The sequence below is a fragment of the Colias croceus genome, chromosome 20 (assembly GCF_905220415.1).
Source record: "Colias croceus chromosome 20, ilColCroc2.1".
NCBI lineage: Eukaryota > Metazoa > Arthropoda > Insecta > Lepidoptera > Pieridae > Colias > Colias croceus.
Window position 1 is genome coordinate 8,454,810 of NC_059556.1, and position 17,556 is coordinate 8,472,365.

Here is a 17,556-nt window from a genome sequence, read left to right on the forward strand (position 1 = left end):
ACATGATAAATACGTGCTACCTACAACTAAACGGTTGGGTCCAGGTGGTTTTGACTTGATGGCGTTGACGAATTACGTGAAAATATATTGCTGTAAACATAATATCTAATGTAATTCTAGTAATAATTTTGGACCTTAAATCGCAGGTCAATTAACCTAATTAAATGTAGACCGTAACACAATATGCCTTCTACTAAATGATATTCGTCAATTTGGAAAAGGTATTCAATCGCAAATATTAAAATTTAAATTACCTACTTGAGTCAGTTACAGCTTCCCAAAAAATATCAAAATTAAATGCAAACACACCAATTATATTATTGTGGCCCATTAAGATATGAATCACGCATAAATAACACGCCGCGGCCGACCTAACGTAGGAGTTGGCATTGAGTGAAAGCCGAAAATTGTAATAGCGCTCTTTGATCGAATATCGATTCACATTCATATCATTTTATTTAATACTAGATTTCCGCCAGCGGCTTTGCCCACGTAGTCAAAATAAAAATTCGCATAGTTCCCGTAGCTGTGGGGTTGGAACTTGGCAGCCTAGTTTTGTCTTTAATTCTGGGTCTTCAGCTACCTACATACTCATTGAAATGTTCTGTAGAATTTGCGTGAAAGCATAGAAATAAACAGCAATCCATCCTCACAAACTTTCAATTTATAATATTAATATCCTAGGATGTACACATTATTAAATCCTTACATTTGATTCCAATTTCATTACTTTTCTAGCATTTAGGTACCAGGTACCAACGAGAGTATCATCATCTACGAAGAATAAAGCTGCTTAGTACGAGTTTTTAATATCAGCACGCCTTTTGCCTTATGAACTAGAACCAGCGCTTCAGTAGTTCTACCCAGAAACACTAGGTACATGATGAGTTACTTAATACTTGATATCATTAAAATTTTAATGAAGTAAAATATACACGACATCCGCACCTTGCGACTTATAAATAATATTATTTTTAGGATTGACTGTTATTATGGCTACACTATATTCCTCAGAGTTTGTATTTTTGAGCAAAAAAAAAATTAACAAGAGGTTTGTAAATTTCTTCACTGAATGCTTTGACTGTTTCGTGTGGTGTGTTTAAAATTTTATTGAAATTAATGCCTGCAATTATTATTTCAGATTGTAAATGACGGCCACATTACTCTTTTCAAAGGTTGGTTTTTACTTCTTAGGTAGATTAGTTATAGGGCCGATTATAAGTACTAGTGTGCTGCAAGAAGTGTGTAAACTACTTAATTATATATTATTATATCTTTTATTGAAACTGCTGAACCAAATTTGACAATACTCATATTATTACAAAATTGATTTTATATGAATTGAAGTAGTTACCTTGGTACCTCCTAATTTTCATATTTCAGGTAATAAGGGTTTAAAATTAAACAACCGTAAAATTGACAACTGCGTTTATTGTTATCCATATTATTATAATACAAAGAATGTCATACATTTTGCCAGCCTTTGCAAAATGCCGATGACATTATAATAAAACGATATAAGGAGTCTAAGAGATCAAAAATAATTGTAACAAAAATATAATTGTCTAGAAGAAAATCTCACAAACATAGGATAGTTAAAATATTATTATCTCTATAAATAGGTACCTAATCGGCAATACATTGAGATCGAAGTAGATAATTCAATAATAAACATCTTATTTTCAAAGTATTTATAAACTCTTAAAACAACAACTACATTATTTCATAATGTTTGACAACAATTAAGTATATTTTATTTAATACTTATTTAAAATACGTAAGAAATAGCGAAGTTCTTTTTATACTGTAAGAGTAAATATTTACTAGAAATTCAATTTATCGACGCTAAATAAGCCTATTATATTAATTGGCAAGAGCGTAGCTTAAATATAGGATATGTTAGTGTTTCTGTAGTCCTTTGTGGGGATTCAGTTGGACGCGTCGATCTCGCTGCTGGAATCTGTCAACAAAAAAAAAATAATTAAAATATGTTTGTACCTTAATATGAATCATTTACTACAATCGGTGAGCTTATATTCGTAGCAATCTAGTTTCGTAGCACCCGTAATAAAATATATATATTTATAATTTTAAATTTGTATAGATCTGATCGAACGTCGGTATTTAATCAACTATAATTATAATTTTAAAATGTTGAACCGTGAACGTCATGACATAATTTGTAAAATTTATGAAATCATTTAATAAATATAGTTAGGTAATTTTAAATATTAATTTTTCTATCTTGATAATTTTATTATAACAATTAACGCCTCTTTACACTAATCAATCAAAATCTCACCAGCATCAGTCCACTTCTTGCCCCGCATTCCTATGAAGCCAGTCTGCGCCTTTCTCTTCGGCCAGGGTCCTGTCAGCAAAAACTTAATCTCTTTAGGCCCGCCATACCTCACGTCCTTTTTACCACGAACGCCTATGAAACCTCGACGCCTGTTTTGCCGTTTTTCTGGGATCGATTTTTTACCTCGAACACCGTAAAACGCGCGCTTGTCTACCTCGTTTGTGATTCGGGAATCGTCGTCATCAGCACTTTGCAACTTTTGAAGGTATTCATTGATAGCTGCGTTCATGAATGACTCTCGGTTGACGTCGTTAATATAATCCATTTGATTCATTGGGTTCCTCTTTGGGTCGTACTCGAAGCTGTATGGTAGGGAGAAATCGGTGAACTCTTTCTTGCCGCGCATGCCGACAAAACCCATGGGAGTGCGTTTGTATGGCCACAGATCTTCAGGATACTCGAACGCTCTCTTTCCCTTGACTCCGACGAAGAAATTCGGTCTACGTTTGAACAATTCTGTGTCTCTGGCCTCAATGTACTTCTTCCCGCGCATTCCGAAGAAGCCGTGCGGAGTGCGTTTGGCGAATTCCTCCACGGCCAGCACTTGCGCCAACTGGAGAGTGGCTATTAAAATGTATGCACGACACGACCCCATTGCTGAATCTGTAACAAAAGGAAAAATATTTAATTATATTTATTCGATTTTTCAGTTGGAATCCATAGATTAGAGAGATTGGTCAATCCATATCTATCTGATAGACTATTAATAAATCTCAACTCATGATTAGTTTTCGTCTTAAAAATTAAAAATGAAAATCTATTTTAGGTATTTTATTTTATGGCACGTAAAATAAATCCTGCAAGAACGCTGCAGAAAAATGGCATTAAAACCTTACGGTTAGCCTTAACCTTCATGTATGTTTATTCAAGTTTATTAGTCGCATCTACTAAAACTACAAAGGATCCCCTGGGCCAGTGATGACAAGCGTAGACCACGAGTAAACATTAATAAATAGCCTGACGGAATATTGACGGACAATATTGTGGTTGTATTTTGTGCAGCATTATGTAATATTATCGATGTTATATTGGTCTGGTGAGATCAATGGAGTCTTAATGCTTCAATCTCCAAGGAAAGAAAGAAAAAAAGGAAGTCGATACAAAAATTTTATTGATTTTATAATTTATATCAGCACATAAATCAAACTACGATCTCTAAAACAAAACGTTGCGAAAAAAAAATATGAGTGATGATGATTAATTTTATTTATGTGCAATCCTTATTTATTATTTTTGTACATAAATAGGTTCATGTGAGATTATAAAAGAAATAGAACCGTATAAAATCGGAAGGGGAAGGTTCATACATTTGCATGCTGCGCTTAAAATAATGTTATCTCCTGAAACTATTACAGGCAGAATTATGTTAATTATTATATAAATTACACAGTTTTATACTATTCACGGTAGGTTGGTAATTGCAATTACTCCTGCAGCAGTTACTCGAATATCCTCTTATAACATACATTTTGTAGAGTACGCTCTACTATAATATAAAGCGCGTCACACACGGTGAAGATACTGTAATATTTTATGTTAAGATTCTCTAATATAAAACGTTATAGTATCTTAGGGTATCCTGTTACAAATGACCCACAAAATTTCGGGTCATTTTTAACAGGATGACGGTTCTACAGAGGTCTTAGGTACGCAATGATAAAAAGAAAAATGATGGTCAGAACGCTGATACCGGATACCTTAAGATACTATAACGTTTAAATATTAGAGAATCTTAACATATAATAAGTATAATTATAGTATCTACACCGTGTGTGACGCGCTTAAGTGTAAATACATTCAGCAAATTATTTATATTAATAAAATAGTAAACATTTTTCAACGTTAAATGGATAATTTGTCTCATTTTATTTATAAAATGATTATAAATTAAAAATAATGTTAAATTACATAATCTTGTGTATCTACCAATTTATGAAGAAATTATTGTACTTAGTTAATTTCTGCAATACATTTTAAATTTTGAGATTAACAGCTATAAATTTATAAAAATTAAATTTTTAATTCCATACATTTTTTTTCCATATTCATAATATTTTGTCGATTTTCTAATAAGAGTACTTATGAAACAGACAACAGTCTACCAAGTTTACGCACATTTTTCACTTCGCTAATCTTCTTTTTGTTAATTTCATACTCGAGTAACACCGTTATTTATTTGACTTCTGATGTTCGCAATAAGTATATAAACATTAAAAAAACTTTTTTAGTTGGGATGATAATTAACCACTATTCCCAAAGCGATAGTTACTAGAAGTTTAATTGGTATCACTATTCACTTGAAATGTTATAAGATTACTGATTACCTACTAATTGAGAAACTTTTACTAATTTGCAAAATGCGGTTTATCATCATCATGACAAGAAGGTAAATCGCGATATTTTTTATCAAGTAATTGGTATCATATAGGTAGGGGTGAAGTTTATTGAGTATTTGAATAAAAAAATTTTTTGTGCTAAATGGAAAGATTATAATATATTAGTTTTATAACAAAACTATTTTTTTTAATTTTTTTTGCAATGATTCAAAAGTTATTTCAAAATAAAAATTAGTCTTTGAATCCTGTACCGAAAACACACCGACAACTCCCGAAGCGTCACCCGGACGCGTGTGACGTCATTTTTTTTTTTTTTTTTTTTTTTATACCACAACCGACAAAGGAGCGGGCGGTGTACTAATGAAAATGATCACCGCCGCCCATGGACAATTGCAAAGTTAGTTAGGTAACTTTGCGATTGTTTTGCCGGCCTTTGAGAGACGCGTAGGCTCTTTTTTTGAAGGCATCCATATCATAGGTAGATGGAAACACCGAAGATGGCAAGCTGTTCCACAATTTAGTTGTTCGGGGCAGAAAATGCCGTGAAAAGCGCACAGTTGTTGAGAGCCACTCATCCAGGTGGTGCGGATGGTACTTGAGCTTATGTCGTGCAGTGCGATTGTGGAATTTGGCAGCCGGTATTAAGCCAAAAAGTTCCTCGGAACACTCCCCATTGTACAGGCGGTAGAATACGCACAGAGACGCAACATCCCGCCGCAGTGCCAAAGGATCGAGCCGATCGGTTAGCTCGGGTTTGCCGACGATTCGAGTGGCTCGACGTTGCAGGCGGTCAAGAGGAAGTAGTTGGTATTGGGGTGCTCCAGCCCAAAGGTGAGAACAGTATTCCATATGAGGCCGAACTTGTGCCTTATAGAGTTGCAGGCGGTGAGCTGGCGTGAAATACTGTCTCGCCCTAGCGAGCACCCCAAGTTTCTTAGAGGCCAATTTGGCCTTGTCCTCTAAATGACCCCTGAACTGCACGTCGCTCGCAATGTCGACACCGAGAATCCCGATATTTGGCGTGGCTTTGAGGAGAGTGTTTTGAAATCGAGGAGTCACCGTGAACGGCTTCTTTTTGGCGGTGAATGCGCACACTTGTGTCTTTGATGGGTTGAATTTAACAAGGTTAGTCTGACCCCAACTGGAGATTGCATCCAGGGTTTTATCAATGTTGGACACAAGTTCGTTCCGATACTGATCCACCTGCTCCAGAGAGATTCGTGCGTGCCCGGAGTATGCGGCATCGCCAGTGCTATCAACAGCATAACAATGAATATTATGTATTTGCAACATATCATTGATATGAAGAAGGAATAGCGTAGGCGACAACACACACCCCTGCGGGACACCAGCATTCACAGGCTGCGGCTCTGAGCACGATCCGTCGACTACGACCTTAATGCTGCGTGCCTGGAGAAAACTGGAGATCCAACTGCATAGTTTCTCAGGGAGCCCGTATGAAGGCAGTTTAGAGAGAAGACCTTTGTGCCACACCCGATCAAAGGCTTTCGCTACATCTAAACTGACTGCCATAGCTTCCCCCTTACTCTCAATAGCGGAAGCCCATCTGTGCGTTAAATAGACCAAAAGATCGCCAGTCGATCGACTTCCACGGAAACCGTACTGATGGTCGCTTAACAACTGGCGATCTTCTAGGTGACGCAACAATTGGCGGTTGATTATGGTTTCCATAACCTTGGAGAGTAAGGAGGTTACCGCAATCGGCCTGTAGTTTGATGGGTCAGAGCGTGTGTCTTTTTTAGGGATCGGGTGTATCAAGGCAATCTTCCAACTGCTTGGGACAGTACTAGTGGTGTATGAGTACCGGAACAGGCGCGTTAGAACCGGAGCTAGCTCAGGAGCACATGTTTTTAACACTATTGCAGGAATGCCGTCAGGTCCATTCGACTTGTGAATGTCAAGGGAAAGTAGGGTTCTTCGCACGGCACATTGCGTGAATTTCACATCAGCCATAGTACTATTACAATGTGATATAATAGGTGGAGTCTTTCCCTCGTCATCCAGAGTCGAATTTGACGCAAAGAGACTTGCCAAAGTTTCGGCTTTGTCTCTTGCAGTGTGGGCCAAAGTATCGTCATCCCTGCGTAGTGGAGGAAACGTCGATTTACAAAAATTGCCCTGAATAGCTTTGGCAAGGGACCAAAAAGCGCGAGTACCAGATGGGTACTGGGTCAGCTTCTTACCAACGCCTTCAATATACTTTGACTTTGCCTTTATGATACTGTTCTTGTAAGATCTGGAAGCAGCATTGTATCTTTTTTTCAGTCGTCTAACGTTAGGATCCTTTACCGCTTGAGCTTCTGCCCAGGCCTGGAAGCGTTCCTGCTTCAAACGAAATGCCGTTCTACATGAGCGCCCAAACCAGGGCTTGGACTTGCCACCAACAGGAATTACAAGGTTAGGAATATAGAGTTCCATTCACTGCAAAACCACATCGGCGACAGAGTCAGCACAAACATTAGGATCACTAGACGCAAAGCAAATTTGCTTCCAAGGGTAGGATGCAAAAAAAGTGCGCATCCCATCCCAATCGGCCGACCTGTAATGCCAAACACGACGGTAGCTGGGTGGTCGAGTTCGAGATTGGCGGGTGAGAGGCACTACACTCCGTACCATACAGTGGTCGGATGACCCAAGAGGAGCCTCAACGGTTACCCGATAATGGTCAGGATGTGAGGTCAGCAGGAGATCTAACAACGACGAAGTATGTTCCTCCACATCAGGGATTCGCGTGGGTGAAGTTACAAGTTGCGTTAGGCTATAGGACAAGGCAAAGTCATGAAAGGATCGCCCCGCGTGGTCTGTGGTTCGTGATCCTAGCCATTCAACATGGTGGGCATTAAAGTCACCTAGCACTACAATTTCAGCGGAGGGAACCCTTTGTAGTAAACTATCGATCGTTCCTTGAACATGCTCAATAAGCCGGTCAGATTCGGCGTTTCCACTATGAGACCGGTAAAGACACGCGTAAATACGGGGGTGGTCATCGCAGTCAATGCGTAACCACAGTATGGATAGATCATTGCCTTCAATAGTACCAAGGCGGCGGCAACAGATGTCCTCCCTAGCGTAAACGCACACACCAGCGCGCGGTACAAATGAATGTTCCAGCACGTATCCCGGGTATTTAAGGTACGAGGTGTCAGCAGGGGAAGAGATCTGTGTCTCCGTTAAAAACAGTAAGGCCGGCTTAGCTGTTTCTAGGTGGTGATGGACAGCTTCAAGGTTTGAGTGAAGTCCCCTAACGTTGCAAAGGTCCACAGAAAGAAGCGTGGTAGGGGTTGCCGCAGAAAGCTTACTTGTCATAATGTTAGTTTTCACACATTGCAGTTGATAGAAAAACGTATACAACTAAAACATTTTGACGTCACATCTATGGTGACCAGTTTATAGTCACGTGATTTTAATTTAAATTTCATCAATTTTTAATTGCTTATAATAAATTGAAAAAAAATTTTTTTGGAGTTTTTTGCATTAAATATCAATATTATTAATAATAAGGTTTTAAAATACATAAAAAAAATCAATAATTTTTTTTTATTCAAATACTCAATTACTTTCATCAAGATGTTTATGTACAATCTAAATCCTTCCAGGAGTGTAAAGCATTTCCATGAGTCGTCAATATTTATCACAAAATAACATCCTCAACTATTCTTATTGCAATGATTGCAAGAAACCTTTGCATTCCCGCATTTCTTTACGTGCTATCATTCAAAATGGCAATTGCAAAATCACTTGCACGAACTCAAAGACTTCTCAAGCATTATTTATACACAAAAATGCTGTAATTCCTTCGTAACTCCGCTGACCGGAGTCCCAATAAAGATGTCAACACAGGTTAAAAGGAAGACGGGAGCCATTTGCGCGTTGTTCCCTTGAAATCTGCAACTCCATTACTGCCTGAGTGCTCTGCGATATATTGCATTTGATTCAACGTCGTGTGTGTTTCTCTTTTAAAATTGTTGGTGAATTATTGATATTATTTAGCTTGTGATTTTGGTTTGTTTGCTTGAGAATAATTATAATTTACTACACGGCACTGTTTAATACAAGTTACGTATACGATAAAGTCTATTATTTTTGTTGATGTATCTTTCATTTTTCAGGATTCCGACAATCTATCCAAACTATCTATTCAAAATCACTAGGAAAGAATCATCAGTTGTTTGGACAATTTCATTTATTTAACATTATAGGAACCGTTTTCATACAATCGTTGCCTTGTTGTTTTGGTGGCACAAAGTGAAAAAGGGCTGATAAAGATGATACCCCCCTAATTTATAGCGAAATAGTGACTATAACTAATGTGTACTTTTAAATAAATCACGACCTTTGTAACGACAAAACATTTGCTAACTTCCAATTTCAATCAGAACGTGTCAGACCTTCTGGTGTAAGCTTTCTTCCATAATTCTTCTGAGAATCCGCTTTATTTATCGATGCCGTAAGCAAAAGATATTTAAATATTCGGAGAAAATAATTAGTATCATGTTTTCTATCCTGGTTTATTAAAGAAATACGTTAAGTATATGAGTTTATGGGATATCCATGTTGCTTGGATAATTAATTTTTTAGAAGATGAAGTGCTGTTGATGAAATTTTGAATCATTTTATAGGGTGATGGCACTTGTGCTTCGTGCAATCGATAATTTTTGTTATTATTAGTACAATTATTAAAAATGAAACTTTATTTATTTTGATTTATTTCGTTTAAAGTTAATTTCGGATTAACAATGGTAGATATATCTAATATGCTACCAACATTATTTTAGGCACGGAATCACTAAATACGCGTACGTAATAATTCTGTCAAAAGTAAAATTATTAATAACCGAAAACTATTCAACTTTATGCATAACTAAAAATAATTCCCACTTCATAGTTCTAAGCATACAAAGCACGGATCTACATATTAGATTGTATATTAAAGTTTAAATAGAAAAGTTACGCGCTAAAACGAGACTCTACAAAAGGTTCCTAAATTTGAATAGAGGTCTATTTTCAACCACTGAAGTAATTTTTTCCTAAACAGTCTTAAAATATACGGTTTGGTTTTAAGTATTATGGTTTGAATTAAAAATGTTTCTTAATGAAGTTTCCACCCTGATAGTTCTTTGCGAACTGGGAACACAAAACAATATAAGTATAACATATTATTATGATATTTATAATCTTAGCTTTATGTTAAAATTAAAAGTAGCGATACATTGTTTTATTTTTTAATGTTAGCAGTAAGATTTAACTGATTGTTATTAGTATACATATATAAGTTAACCCTTTGTTATCCTCCTTCACATTATAATGTTTTTTTTTTTGTTATTTGTAGTATATAAAATTAACGGTTGGTTTGTGAAACTTATATTTTGCATGTTGTAAATACCTGTAATTGTTTGTTACATTTACTAAAACATTTAAGTCTAAGTTAATAGTTAATGCTTCAATGTAATTAAACGTTGGTATATCTTATGAATAAATAAATAAATATTTAGATGGGTACTGTGCCGTGTGCAGGCGATTCTCAAAATGTTTGAGTTGAAAATAAGATATTTTAATTATAAAACAACTGAAGGTCATCCAGTATCGAAATAAAAGATTTTTCAAATGTACCTACACTGTATCGTATATCAAATTGTAATTAATAGATTCCCATGAGTTTTTCCTCAAAAAGTATGCCAATTGCGCGTAAGCATGTGCTTATAATAATAGGGTTCCAATAACCTCCTCCTTTTTTTGAAGTCGGTTAAAAAACATTAATTTATGTATCATACTAAGTATCTGTGAAAATGACAAATATAAGAATACATTTTCTTAAATGTTAAACAAAATCGTAAGCAAAGTAACAAAATTGCCATCACTGAATATTCCAATTATTTCATTTTCACAATAATTATCGAGGCTATTTTTATAAGTGACAGGCGACAAAAGGTTTTACGGTTTATTAAACACTTTGTAATACAAATAATTTACCGACGAGCTGAATAAAAATAATTCTGAAAATTATTGAACAATAAATGATTGCTATATATGTGTGATTTTTACACGTGTCTTTTAGACTTTTATTTTATTTTGAAATCTATTTATATTCGTTCGTTTTTTCGTTGCTTTGTTTAAGAGGGCTTATTCAATTTAACGCAAGTCAAAATCTCCGCGATCTATTACGATAGATCGCGGCTTGCGCTATCCTTTTACTATGAACAGCATAGGTCCACAGGAGAGCGCCGAGCAACATGTCCTCTCTCTGGGAAGGCTCGCTGCCGACTGATTTTAATCGGGTCGCGCGCAGTGTTTTATAGTACTTTAAAAAAAATTGTAGAAAAATAATAGAGGTACCTTAGTTGATTTTTTAAATTTAATCTTATAAGTAAGACGTTCTTTTATTGCAATATGTATAAATTATATTCAACTAAGTCAAATATCTTGGTGAAAATAATCATTTTGTCGACTATAATTTCTAAAAAAATTCACATTGTTCGGATTTTAATTTCGTAAGTTAGGAGTCCAAAATAAAAAAATCTTTTAACTAACTATTTTAATAAGGATTTTTGCAGTTAGTTAAAAAAAATGTGTGTTAGATCTGTCAGCAATTTCAGATATTTTTAGCTTCGAAATTGACACTAAAAGTGAAATCAAGTAATCATCGGCTCAGTTATCTTGATGGTATTCACAAATACTGTATTAATTGAAAAAAACTCTTAACTAACTATATAGACAATAAAATTTCTTAAAATTATTAATAATTCATATGTTTGTAAGATAAGTGGTTGATGGACAATCTGGTTTGAAAAATCACATATTTGAGCCAAACAGCGCACGGACAGCGTACACGGCCTTAAGACGAATTAAAACCTTCTGTATCTATACAATAATAATTATAACTGAGATTAGTTTGTTTTACATCTTAGAAATCCTTGAAAAGATTTTAGTTGCATAAAGTCTTCTAGGAGCCTGATTCTCTGCATGAAAAAAAAAATTAACACCCCTGTTACCTGTAACGGGTAACCCCCACACCCCAAAACGACTGTTCGTTTTTGAGTTATAATTAGTGATGTAACTAACACGAGCCGGGGTGAACAACTAGTTTAAAATAAAATAATATCTATTGCCATAAGCGTAGGCGTAAAGATGCGGTCAAAGCAACCTACTGCTCGATAAACATCCAACTCAATAACTCTTGAATAGATCCTTCTATCAATCTCTTTACAATGCCTTATAGAATACTAGCAGTCCGCCCCGGCTTCGCCCGTGGTACATATTTCGCAATAAAAAGTAGCCTATGTCCTTTCTCGGGTATCAAAATATCTCCATACCAAATTTCATGCAAATTGGTTCAGTAGTTTAGGCGTGATTGAGTATCAGACAGACAGACAGACAGAGTTACTTTCGCATTTATAATATTAGTATGGATAGATTGTAGATCATTTTGAGTTAAATTAAGTGATATCTATAGCAGGAATTCTATTCATAAACGTGATGCTAAATTGTTTTATTTCTGTCTTATATTAGTGCAGTCCTACTAATATTATAAATAAATGCGAATGTTTGTGAGGATACACATACACGTGTGTGTTTGTTACTCTTTCACGCAAATACTACTGAACTGATTACAATGAAATTTAGCACGCATTTAGAGGGTAACTTAGATTAACACATAGGATAGGTTTTATCCAGGAAATCCCACGGGAACGGGAACTATGCGGGTTTTCCTTTGAAAGCACGGGCGAAGCCGCGGGCGGAAAGCTAGTTTTTTATAGAAATATCCACGAAACGGAAACAAAATACCTAGGTACAAATCAAATCGATATTCAATATTGAGAAGTAGTGGACATTCTAGGACTTGAAACCTGTTTTATTCGCACGTTATTACTAATTTAATAAAAATCCTGTACATAATTAAAAATAGATACGATGTTTAAAGCAAAACAATGTTATTTTACTAACTAAAACTAAAACAGACAACACATAAACATTTGTAAATGCAGAAATTCTAACGTTTTCATCTTGTCTAAACGTATTGTGACGTAAAATAGTCTCTCCACGAGATAAAAGTTGGTCCAACGTTAAACGCTTTTAACCACTTTTGCAACGTGTTTTTAGCGTATACAAAATAATACAATTGGTATCTATAACGGTTTGTTGTAGTCTCAATTACGCTGAGAATTATCGGTATAAAATGTAAAGCGCACTGAGCAAATTTGGTAAGATAACTACGTCATAACCATGTTATAACTTAAAATAATTATAACGCTTACATGCAATTTAAATTTTTATTCGTGGGATAGAGCTTGCATATGGTACAAACTTATACTAGGTACCTATAGGACTTATGAAGTGAAACTTCTTGCGCGTCGAGAGTTAAATTTCAAGGTCGCGTCATGGCAATACCGTCACGTCATGGAGTAAAGGGACGATCTTACCAAAGAAGTTTCACTTCTGACACATACATATTTTACTTATAAACGAGTATTGTTCCACAATTATTGATTAGCAACGAACACTTAAAGACGTGTTCCGGTTGTGACCAGAAATATTTCAAACGGTTATGAAATTACAAATTTGAGGCCTTCAGAATTAAAATGCTATCGCTGTACTGGCAATGAATTTTTATTGTGTACTGCAAAGGTTCAATACAGTTTTTTTTAAACGGCAACACCCGATTCCACTCAGGACCGAACTATGTCATTAACTTTCGGAATGTTTTCTGCAAAAGATAATATATATCCTTCCTTCATTCTTTGCACCTTGGTTGAGCATTTTTAGTAATTGGTCAACAGTATACCCTACTCTCTTTCGTTGCAGTCCTTGCTTATTGTAGGTTTTATTCATCGTGATTTTTTAGTATTCTAAACACGCACCCGTTATATTTCCAATAAACGAACGTTTGATTTATAAATTGTAACAACGCTTTATAATGTGCAATCATTTTTTTACAAAATACACCCTGTACATACTATCTATGAGATTATTAAAATAATTTAAAACAGTGAAACTCTAAAATTGTATGTCATTATAATATATCCTCACGTAGGTAAATTATTTATCAATCTTTAAGTGTTCAAATTATTCAGTTATTTTAAAAGATTAACGAACCCTCGAATGTGAAAGAGGTAGCGGTTAATTTTAACGTGTTTTATTATAATGAGGAAATATTACCTACTCGTTCCAAGATTTCGCTTTGTTCACTTTACACTGTTTACCTTTTTTAACGCTAATTAATTTATCCTTTATTCAAATAATCATTGCAGTACTTTTTCGAGTTATATTTTGTTCAAAATTCATTTAAACTTTCTTTTTAAACTCAGGTAAAATTTCATCGTTTTCCTCAGACAAAAGTGAGAAAAAGTAAAAATTTTGGTCACACAATAGTCTTTATGACTGCTGGATAAAAGTAACAAGTGAAGAAATATTGTAGGTACATAAAAAATATATTTTTATAACTAGTAACTAAATATTGGAAATTCCATACGAAGTCGTCAATCAGGCATACAACATGTTTTACATGTTGCTAACGTGAACCCATAAGTTTTGAACCCACTTAAATCACTCAATGCTCAACAACATAACACTTCTAAAAATATTACAATTTCATTATAGATCCTCGAGTATCATGTTCATTCAAAGCCTATGCCAATAATGACCAATTATAATGAATGAACATTACGTAGGAAGGTACTTACAATTACGCAAATACTATAAAAATATATGAAAAGTTAAGCGAAAGTTGCTATTGTTGACTTATAAATAGCCGTTACATATAACCCACGTCTCTGGAAATAAAATTATTAGTCTAATATTATACAAATCTTGGATTCCTAGTTCGCAAACGGAACACGTACATTCCTAATGAAAAACGTACCCACCGTGTGTAATACAATACCATGAAAACTATACATATTATATTTAACATTTAACCTTACGGTAGCCATTGCTTGCCCACTGAGCTTTAGCAAACATTATTCCCCTATTTTGAGAGTAATGTGCAGCACAATTGAATATTGTCGTTAGTCTTTAGTATTCATAGCATGAATGGAAGATTGCGTATTATTAATATTTAGATCGATACTTGTTTCAGTTGTGTTGATCGATACAAAAAGTATTTATATTTCTCATTAAACTTTTTATAAGGTATAATAGTTGTATACATTATTATTGAAATACACCAACAAATGACCTATCCCTGAAGATGGTTATAAATGATCATTACTTTTTCTAATTTGAATTCCGAATTATTCATTATAACCTAATTATTATTATAACACATGTGGATTCGTAGAGCCTCATATTTATTTATTTTAACTACTCTGCTAATATTATAATTTACAGCATTGGAATCGATATCAATTTCTTAATCCATACTAATAGCTATTATAAATGCGAAAGTAACTCTGTCTGTCTATCTGTTACTTAATCACGCCTTAACTACTGAACCAATTTGCATAAAATTTGGTATAGAGATATTTTGATACCCGAGAAAGGACACTTTTTACCCCGGGATATAGGATAGGTTTTATTCCTGAAATCCCACGGGAACGGGAACTATGCGGGTTTTTCTTTGACTGCGCGGGCGAAGCTGCGGGTGGAAAGCTAGTACCATATAAATACCATAAATAAAAGAAACATAAATATTTATGATTTTTTAGACCTTCAATACCCTTCCTGTGTCAATTCACATTAATGTAAGTATCTCAAAATCTTCGGCGTGAAAAAGGGTAATGAGGAAAAGCTCCTCTGACGAAAATGTCATAAAATATAAGTACTTGGCCTTGTGGACATTAAAATAATGTTTATGAATACAATAAAAACCCTTATTATTCGCTGAGGAATCATACAATCTGTTTATGTGGGAGGTAAACATATTTTTACCAATTACTAAATTGTATAGATGCTATATTGTTAAAAATAAGTATTTATTTTCTGGTAATAGCGTGTTTATTTCCGTAATTATTTCATAAATATACATATTTGGGAAAGCGTTATTGTGTCTATATTGGTAAAATTATCATTAACTAGCTATAAATAAATAACTGTATGGTGATTATCTTTAAAAAAATATACTTAATGTTTGAAATATAAAGTTACTATTTTCATTTTTAAGTAACAAATTTATACCTTAGATTTATACCTAAACAAGAAGGTTACGAGTGTCCCCAAGCAACAGCTGTATGATGTTGCACATTACCCTGTTTTAAATTATTATATTTATAGTTTTTTTTTAACATGAAGAAGGTAAGTACGTTGTTTTATAGATTAACACCAAAAATATCCTTTAGGTAAGTAGATTAAGTAAATGTGAAATAAACAGTTTTAAAGCTTATATAGTTACTTAATACTTGTACATTTTACTAAATTTTATATCCAATTTACGATATTTAAAAAAAAAAACATGCGTAAATTCAAACAATACTATAAATGTGTACGTAAATAATTACCAACACGATAACATCCAATACAATAGCTATCTACACTATCTAACGATTTATTTTCTAAAACTGAAGACATTACACTTACGCTACTACATACGTACATAGTACATATAATATTATCTTTGATACATTGTTACGGTACAACCACAGACTAATAATAATATACTACGTATACAAGTACAACTGTCTAATTGGTCGCCCGTGGCTTCACCCCGATACAAAGGCGGGAAAAATTCTCAAAAGGCTCAAGATCGCAACTTAATTGACACTACGGAAAATCGTTACCTTTTATAACATATTTTGTGAACGTTTGTTCTTACACGAGAATGTTTTGAGATATTTATTTTTAAATGAGTTTTATTTCTTACTAGGTGTTACCCGCAGCTTCGCAAGGGTCAGCAAAATAAGTTCTGAATCCTTTAGAGGTAGAATTTATCAAAATCCTTTCTAATTGGATGCCTACATCATAGTTGTTTTCTATGCCAAATAGACCGATCGGTCAAGTAGTTTTGGCTGTGCGTTGATAGATCAGTCAGTCAGTCACCTGTACTTGCGAATGGTATCTGATCTATCCAATTTATTTGTCTTTAAATACAACCTGAAGTACATGTGTGATTGTTATCCAGTGAAAGTGTTGTGTTTTTCGTAAAAAAAAAACTAGTGCTAAAACTTTATAGTGACACTTAAATAACTGTTTGCAATCTACAGACTACCCTCAATTACACCTTACATTTCTATTGTCAAGTGAAAATGACATGACATTGACATGTTATGACAATCCATAGACAATAATATTATCTGTGTTGCCACTACTTAAATAATTAATAATAATAGAAGATAAATATCATTAACTTTTAAAAATATTTATAAGAATAATAAATATAAAAAAAAATAAAAAAAAAAATAAACATTCAAAAATCTTCAACGCATCTGGCGCACGTTGAAGTATATAGCCTTCATGACCGGAATGGGAGTAACCCGGTTGTGTGACCTGTATATTTGCCCTACTCGTGGGAACAAAAATGGAATCATCTAACCTAACCCAAACCAATCAAAAAAGGCTTACACAACAAATTTTTCACCCTAGTCTCTTCAATAGACCAAGATCGCAATCCCTCACTGATTGCAGCCAAAACATTACTGATATAACAAACGACAATGAAAACCCGGACAATTCTAAGTGGACTGAAATTCAAAATCGCAAGAGACAAAGAAATAGTCCCGAAGCAGATAGAAGCCAAAAACAGTCTAAAATCAGCACATACTGGCTAAGCCAGCCGACACCCACACACAATTCCTTCTCTATGCTCGATAACGATAAAGAGGACCATCAACCCCAGCCAACAGAAAGGATACCAAAACCTCCACCTATATTCATCGACAAAGTGAATAATATCCGTCCCCTAATAAAATT

At 34.4% G+C, this 17,556-nt stretch overlaps 1 protein-coding gene across 2 annotated transcripts in view; it reads right to left on the reverse strand.

The window, feature by feature from the left end:
- Nucleotides 1-1,633: 1,633 nt before the first annotated feature.
- LOC123701097 (tachykinins) overlaps nucleotides 1,634-17,556 on the reverse strand; it is a 56,576-nt gene continuing 40,653 nt past the window's right edge. For both annotated transcript variants that reach the window (XM_045648535.1, XM_045648537.1), the window contains exons 2-3: nucleotides 2,303-2,965; nucleotides 1,634-1,960 (exon numbers count right to left, since the gene is read on the reverse strand). In XM_045648535.1, coding sequence (XP_045504491.1) covers nucleotides 1,929-1,960; nucleotides 2,303-2,957 — 687 coding nt within the window. In that variant the 5' untranslated portion in view covers nucleotides 2,958-2,965 and the 3' untranslated portion in view covers nucleotides 1,634-1,928. The remainder of the gene's footprint in view (nucleotides 1,961-2,302; nucleotides 2,966-17,556) is intronic.